Source organism: Octopus sinensis, linkage group LG8 (assembly GCF_006345805.1).
Source record: "Octopus sinensis linkage group LG8, ASM634580v1, whole genome shotgun sequence".
Lineage (NCBI taxonomy): Eukaryota > Metazoa > Mollusca > Cephalopoda > Octopoda > Octopodidae > Octopus > Octopus sinensis.
The window spans coordinates 76,637,102-76,644,365 of record NC_043004.1 but is presented as its reverse complement, the minus strand read 5'-3'; the positions used below and the strand labels follow the sequence as shown (position 1 = coordinate 76,644,365).

The following is a 7,264-nucleotide window of genomic DNA, read 5'->3' as shown; positions in this document are numbered from 1 at the left end:
GACACTGGCACCAGAACGAGAGAGAGAAAGAGGGAGAAAGAAATATTTCATTTTAGCTGGATTATGCTGTGATACCTACTTAAGTCACATTTTAAATAAAACACAAAATAATGTAAAGGATTTTAGCAAATTTTCATGATACTTGGTGTTATTGTAAATATTGCAGAAACATAACATGAAAGTAAAGGAGAAAGGAGTTCTTACATAAAAGTGTGGCCAGCCCTTCTTGAAATAACTTTGACGTATTGATAAGATATGAGGGAGCATTATAAAACATTATTAAAAGTGATCCTGTTGTTAAAGAACTTCAGTTTTAGTTATTGCCTTCATCTAAAACAGAATAAACAATGTTATTTGTTTCTTACAGAATCTTTTTCCTCTAATATCTTCTTTTCAATTTAGCTGTTGAAAAACTGAAACATTTTCTGTAATTCTTCTGTTTGGATTTTGAATTTCAAATATACAGAGTTCTTAAAAATCAATTGGTTTTAATGTTTAAAAACTCCAGTTTTTGAAATTTACACATGTCAGATAGCTTTTCTATGTGATCTTATCACAGTTGTTAGTTGTATGTAAGTCTTTGCAATATACCTTGACCTTTTCATGTTCTAAATAGAATTTGTGATTTTATTTTTTGCTTGCAAGATTCTTGGTATGAATGTGTATGTTGAAACAGATTTTATTGTATCTCAGGAAGGTCTTTATAGTTATACTAAACACATGCAGTGCTTCTAATTTACTTCTTTATTATTCATCAGTTGGTCGAACTATTGATCAATAATAAAGAAGTGAAATAGAACCAGTGCATGTGTTTATTGTTGGCATACTGACCCTCCCAAGATACAAACAAATTCTGATTTTTAAATTAGATTCTGTTTTGGGTGTCATTCATCAAATATTTTCTTAATACGAAGCAAATTGTACAAAATTAATGAATAATTAGATTCCAATTCCTTTTTCTTCTAAAATCTAAAATATGTTAACCAAAATAATAATTAATTTTATGCATCTGTCAATTCTGTTTTATTTCAATATAGTCCTGATAGCCAGAATAAAGAAGGCGCTATGACTACTAGTTCAGAACAGGTCCTTCCATCACCAACTAAAGTTCGAGTCCGCAAAAGTCGTCACCGACGTAATAACAGCAAAGGATCTATCACCACGACTACCTCAAGTCCAAATAAGAGTCCAACTACAGCTAAAAGTCCCACTAAAGATGCTCTGCATGAAGAGCTGCAATCAAAACCAGTTACCCTGCGCCATGTTGATCGTTCGGAAGTGAGTCCAACCACTTATAAATATTTAGGGCCTAATATGTCCCTTCGAGATAGTCAATCATCAATCTGTAATGAGTCTATAGTGAATACCCTCATTGTTAATCACAATCTTGAAACTCACAATCTAAATGATGTATGTTTTTGTTCTGACGGCTGCAGTGATGCTGCAACTTACTGCAGCAGTAAAAGATCTAGTCGAGCCAGTGCAGATGTTGAGAGCACATGTGACTCACCCTGTCACAGTCCTACCCATACAGGTTGTAGTAGAGATCTCCATAGTCTGAAACCCTTACTAACTACTATTGAAGATGAAAATAACAAAAATCAACCCCAACCAACTCGTGAGAGAGATTCAAATGAGAACTTGCATTGTCCAGTTGAGCCAGATTCTGTTCCTTTAACACACGATATGGAACAGCCGACCACCAGTAATCCTGAGAATATACCAGCAAATGTGTCTTTGAAACGCACAAGAAGTGATGTTGAGATTACTCCAAAGATAATCGCAAATTCACGAAATGAAAGTAGCATGGAATCAACTGAAGAAAACCCAGAAACTGAGCACCACATGAGGAATATTAAGGTAAGGTATTATTTTTGTATTCTTCTCTGTCTCAAAAGTATTTAAAATTGATTTTCAATTTTGAAAACCAAACTCACCATTTCACCTAAGACCTATAATACAAAACCTCTTATATATCGTTCAGATGTTTTATTAAACCTTGTTAGCATAACTCTATTAACCCTTTTGTTACTAATCCAGCCAAAACCAGCTCAGGCTCTGTGGTAAAATGTTTTGTTTTCATAAGTTTTGAATTAAAATCTTCCACCAAACCTTAGTCCCAATTCATGCTTCTAACACTAGCTTAATGATAACTAAATTATTTTACTAAATTCTTTGTTATATTTAAAATAATTGAAAGAAACACAGAGCATCTCAAAATAAATACAGTAATGAAAGGGTTAAATAAGTGCTAGCTTAATTACCAAATCTTGATTATATGCAAAATCTATATAGGCGCAGGCATGGCTGTGTGGTAAGAAGTTTACTTCCCTACCGCATGGTTCTGAGTTCAATCCCATCTCTATGGCCTTGGGCCAACCGAAGCCTTCTGAATGGATTTGGTAGATGGAAACTGAAAGAAGCCTGTTGCATGTGTGTGTGTGTGTCATTGCGCCTGTGTTTGTCCACCACCGCTGCTTCATAACCAGTGTTAATATGTTTATGTTGCCATATCTTATTGGTTTGGCACAAGAGACTGCTAGAATAAGTACCAGGCTTAAAAGACATAAGTTCTGGGGTTGATCCATTTGACTAAAATTCTTCAAGGTGGTGCCCCAGCTTGGCCATTGTCTAATGACTGAAACAATTAAAAGAATAAAACAATAAAAGAATATACAAAATCTATTGAAACATAGGTTGCAAGAAATATTTATGAAGGATTTAAAAGAAAATTGTTAAATCTTTAAGTGACCAGTAAAATATTCTTATTAATAAAACCTGATAATAGTTATCGTTAACATTTGAATTTTTTGTGGATAAGGATTTTGGTTATTTTATAATAAGACTGTTGCAAGGTTCAGAATTTTTATAGTTCTGCTTCTGCTCCTAATTTCTTTTTGAAATGAAACTAGTTGTATGCTAAAATAAATTATAAGTGATATCTCATCCTTATTTCCCTTCTATAATCATCTAATTGATTTTATTTCTGATTGCATTTGGCACAAACTCAAAGGCTTTTGGATGATTAATCATAACATCGTCAATGCATGTGATGAAAAGATATTCATTGTATTTAATAATGCTTTAGTAGTTTACTGTTTTTAAGCTTATATGTAGCTACTTCAAAATAGATAAATGAAAGAATTTTCACATACATTTTTAAAAGAAATATTTCTTGAAAATTGAAGCTCTAGCATGACTATTTTAGGGCAGTGGTTCTCAGCCATTTTTTTACCTATGGACTCTTGATTCCTATTTTATTCAGGTGGACCCTCATAGCCATTTAATGTATAAAAATACTATATTTTAAAAAATTGCTAAAATATTTTGTATATTGTAGAAGTGTAACCTATTTTGTTTAACAACAAAATGCTATATAGACTCTCAAGGGTCATGTGGACCCTAGTTGCAGACAACTGATTTAGGATAAACACTTGTGTGCTGGTGGGGTGCTGCTGTACTCCATTTCCAAATACTGGAGTTTCATCAGGTGGTGAAGCCACTCTGTAGCTGTTTTGGCCCCTTCTGCTCCAGAGCTGTCTAAGATTTTAGCATGTGTGCATGTGAAGAGTTTATTGAATTTGCATAAGAAAGCAATAGACAAAGCCACCTAACTCGCATAAATATCATATGCCAACTTTTGTGAAAGCAAAAAGATATTTTGCTTTGGTTTCATCTGGCAATGTTAGGAATTAGCTGATGTTATAAGTGATCTTAAATATTTTTTTCTTAGTTGGAGTAGTAATTCAAAATCATTATTTTCAGAGATGATAGCTCAATGAATACACCTAAATAAAGATGAAAATAATGCTATGTCCTAAAATCTCTTTACTTTACAATTAAATTGAGCATGCATCCAACTTGTACAAATTCTAATAGTGGTTTCAAATTTTGGCACAAGGTTATCAATTTTCTGATACACTAACGGTTCTGTCAACTCATTACCTTATGTTCAAAATCTAATATTAAATTTTCAAAACATACTAATGTAATATTTAAATCTAAATAGTAATAAAATAGCCTTTTAATTTCATAAATGCCATTTGTATCGATTTTTATCTTTAGCAAAGTATCGCAAATTTGTTAATGTACAAGCAAGTTTTTAACACCAACTGTATAAATGCAAATTATAATACCGTGTATATTAATGATGTTTCTCCTTTTAACAGCGTTCTGAGGATTCCTGGTCTGAGGAAGAAGGAGAAGTTAGTGAGGATGATGTTGCACAGAACAGAACTAGACAATCTTACTCAACTCTAAGTTCTGAAGGTGCTTTCTCTGAAGAAGAAAACACAAGTGAACATTCCACACGATATACTCCTGATGGCTTATTATCAACAAATAGTTCTGAAAATTTACAGATGGAGCTAGTTCCCTGCATCTCTGATGGTCTCTCTGATAAAGAGCTTAAAATGAAAGAAATGAAAAGTCAAGTGTCTTTCTCACCTGATCGAATTTATGAAGTAAGTTTATTTTCAGCATAATTCTTCATATTTCTCTAGTTTACATTTTATATCTTATCTGATATTTTTCTCTATATTAGAAAACATTTGCACTGTGGGACTGAACTTAAAGCCACATTGTTGCAAAGTGAGCTTCTTAACCCCACAACCACGCCTATTATTTAACTATAAAATAGTTGAATCATCATCATCATCGTTTAAAACCCGCCTTCCATGCTGGCATGGATAGAATGGTTTCACAAGAGCCAGCCAGGCAGAAGCCTACACCAGACTTCTGTGACTGTTTTGGCAGGGTTTTTACAGCTGGATGCCCTTCCTAACACCAACCACTCAGCAGAGTGGAGATGAGTGCTTTTCACATGGCACAAGCACAGGCGAGGTCAGTTTTGGCTAGGTTTTTACTGCTGGATACCCTTCCAAATACCAACCACCTTACAATGCGGACTGGGTGCTTTTAAGTGGCACCTGCACTCAGAGCTAGAAAAACTAAATGTATTTCAAAGAACATACAAAATTATCCAATAACATTTAGAATCTTCATAATTCAGAGTTGTCATCTTCTTAGCATCCAGTTAGAGATTGGGAAATTAGGAACCACCTATGTATACTATCAAAAGGTAAAATTTGAATACAGTGAGATGATTAATAATTCTAGTTCTAATTAGAAACCACCTTGAGCAAGTCTATAGGCTGCATTCTTAAACAAAACAAAGTACTTTACCTTCTTTTGTCTCATATTATTACATTATCAAAATTATGTTTTAAAGTTATATGACTATAATAAATTTACTTGATATCAACAACTAAATATCTTGGAATTTCTTTTAAAAATTATCTTGATAAACAAGTCTTTCAAAATTTGAGCAAAGATCAAAAAAATTAGTATTAGTTAACACTGAATATTGAAATATGTAATATTTCCAAAGAAAAATCTGAAAATTTCTTAATCTACTTGACTGAAATGTAGTCATCATCATCATCGTCATCATTGTTTAATGTCTGCTTTCCATCCTGGTATGGGTTGGATGGTTTGATGGTTTAGCTGCACCAGGCTCCAATCCTATCTGGCAAAGTTTCTACAGCTGGATGCCCTTCCTAATGCCAACCACTTCAAATGTGTAGTGTGTTCTTTTTATGTGCCACTGGCATGGAAGCCAGTCAGGCCGCACTCACAACGACTATGCTTGAATGGTGCCTTTTTATGTGCCACCAGCACCGGACCAGTCAGCTGGAACTGGCATTGACCATGTTCAAATGGTGCTTTTTACGTGTCACTGGCACGGGAGTAAATACTTTATTATGCATTATATATAAATTATACATCAGCACTTAGTCGACAAGGCCTTTGTCAAGAATTAGCATGCAGCCCCATTCTCCATTGAAGTCAGCTGCCACAGCTTTTCATCTAGATTAGTGTGCTGTTTCCTGAAAAAGATAAGTCTGGAACATAGACAACTGAAGAAAGTTATCACAGAAATAGGCACAGCAGCTGAAACTAGTTCAAGGTGGCTATGGTTGATAAGGGACCACAAGTGGAACCCTTCTGCAGCTGAAGACTAGCTTAGTCCTCACTGCTCCACTCAGGGGAAGCATACGGGCTAAGGAATAAAACACTTGTGACCCTGATACACCTGCTGATGATATGGGAGGGTTTCCAACATTGCAATGAATTTAGAAGGGCTTGCAAAACTTCTTAGTTGTTCCTGCAGATTCTGCATGCGGAAAAGCATCTCTGATGTTTATTTGATCTATATAATGTAATACCCATAAATATATGTGATTGTATCAGTACAAATCTGATCTAGGGATATTTTGTAAAGTTTGAGCTCGATAACTGTTAAAATTAATTACTTATTTTCATGGTTTTCTGTTTTATTGTTATTAATATGTTTGCACACACTCAGCTTACTTTTATTTATAAAATAAAAAACTTTCTTTTTTTTTTCTTTTTCAACCATTTCAGAATCAAGATACAGATTCTAGCTCCGATTCTGATGAATGCTCTGATATAACTGTCTCAACAACTGTGCATCGTTCTCGCTCTTTTGAAACAAGTGCTTGGTAAGCACTACAAAATACAGATACAGGCAGATGTTTATCAGGCTGCTTCATGGAATAATAATACAGGTCTAAAAATCTTGGTGGACGTTATGCTTTACTGAGTCTGTTGCAAAAGCAGATCACTGTCAGATAAAATATTTCCCTCATTTGTTTTTAAATATTTTTTTTTTTCTTCAATACATCCTTTATCTCTTTCTACTCTTATTCATGTTTGTTTTATAATAAACATGTAAGAACTGCTTCTTATCATCAAATAGAGGGATTTAAAACTGTAAAAGAAAATTATGAAACAGAAGATAAATGACCTGGAATGAACATACTGCTCATATATTGAAGCAAGTGTTTCAGCTACAAAGCTGCAGCCACCTATCTCTAATCAATGATCTCTTAATTCTACTGGCTCCTGTAGCAAACAATTTTAGCCCTCTTCACCTCTAGCACTACTAAAATCAGGATTTGAACCCTAATTCTTCTATGCTGTAAAAGTTTCAGACTCACTTTAGAAAAACATTTTAAGAGAAAAAAGAAAAACCTCTCTAGTAGACCTTCCTTCTCAGTTCTGCTCTTTGTTTAATCTCAAATTCATTGGAAGAATATTCGTTCAGGAAAAAATATATATCCTAAATTTAAATTAAATTCTTGAATTTATTAATGTAAAATGAACAGTAAAAGAGAGATGGACAGATAGACAAAGAGAGAGGGAAGGTGAGAGAAAAGAAAAAGAAGAGAAAAACTAAAAG

The 7,264-nt window shown here is 33.8% G+C and overlaps 1 protein-coding gene across 4 annotated transcripts in view; it reads left to right on the top strand.

The window, feature by feature from the left end:
• LOC115215016 (mitogen-activated protein kinase kinase kinase 13) overlaps nucleotides 1-7,044 on the top strand; it is a 183,184-nt gene extending 176,140 nt beyond the window's left edge. For all 4 annotated transcript variants that reach the window (XM_029784137.2, XM_036505483.1, XM_029784136.2 and 1 more), the window contains 3 exons: nucleotides 1,038-1,860; nucleotides 4,170-4,463; nucleotides 6,427-7,044. In XM_029784137.2, the coding sequence (XP_029639997.1) occupies nucleotides 1,038-1,860; nucleotides 4,170-4,463; nucleotides 6,427-6,528 (1,219 nt within the window). In that variant the 3' untranslated portion in view covers nucleotides 6,529-7,044. The remainder of the gene's footprint in view (nucleotides 1-1,037; nucleotides 1,861-4,169; nucleotides 4,464-6,426) is intronic.
• Nucleotides 7,045-7,264: the final 220 nt, after the last annotated feature.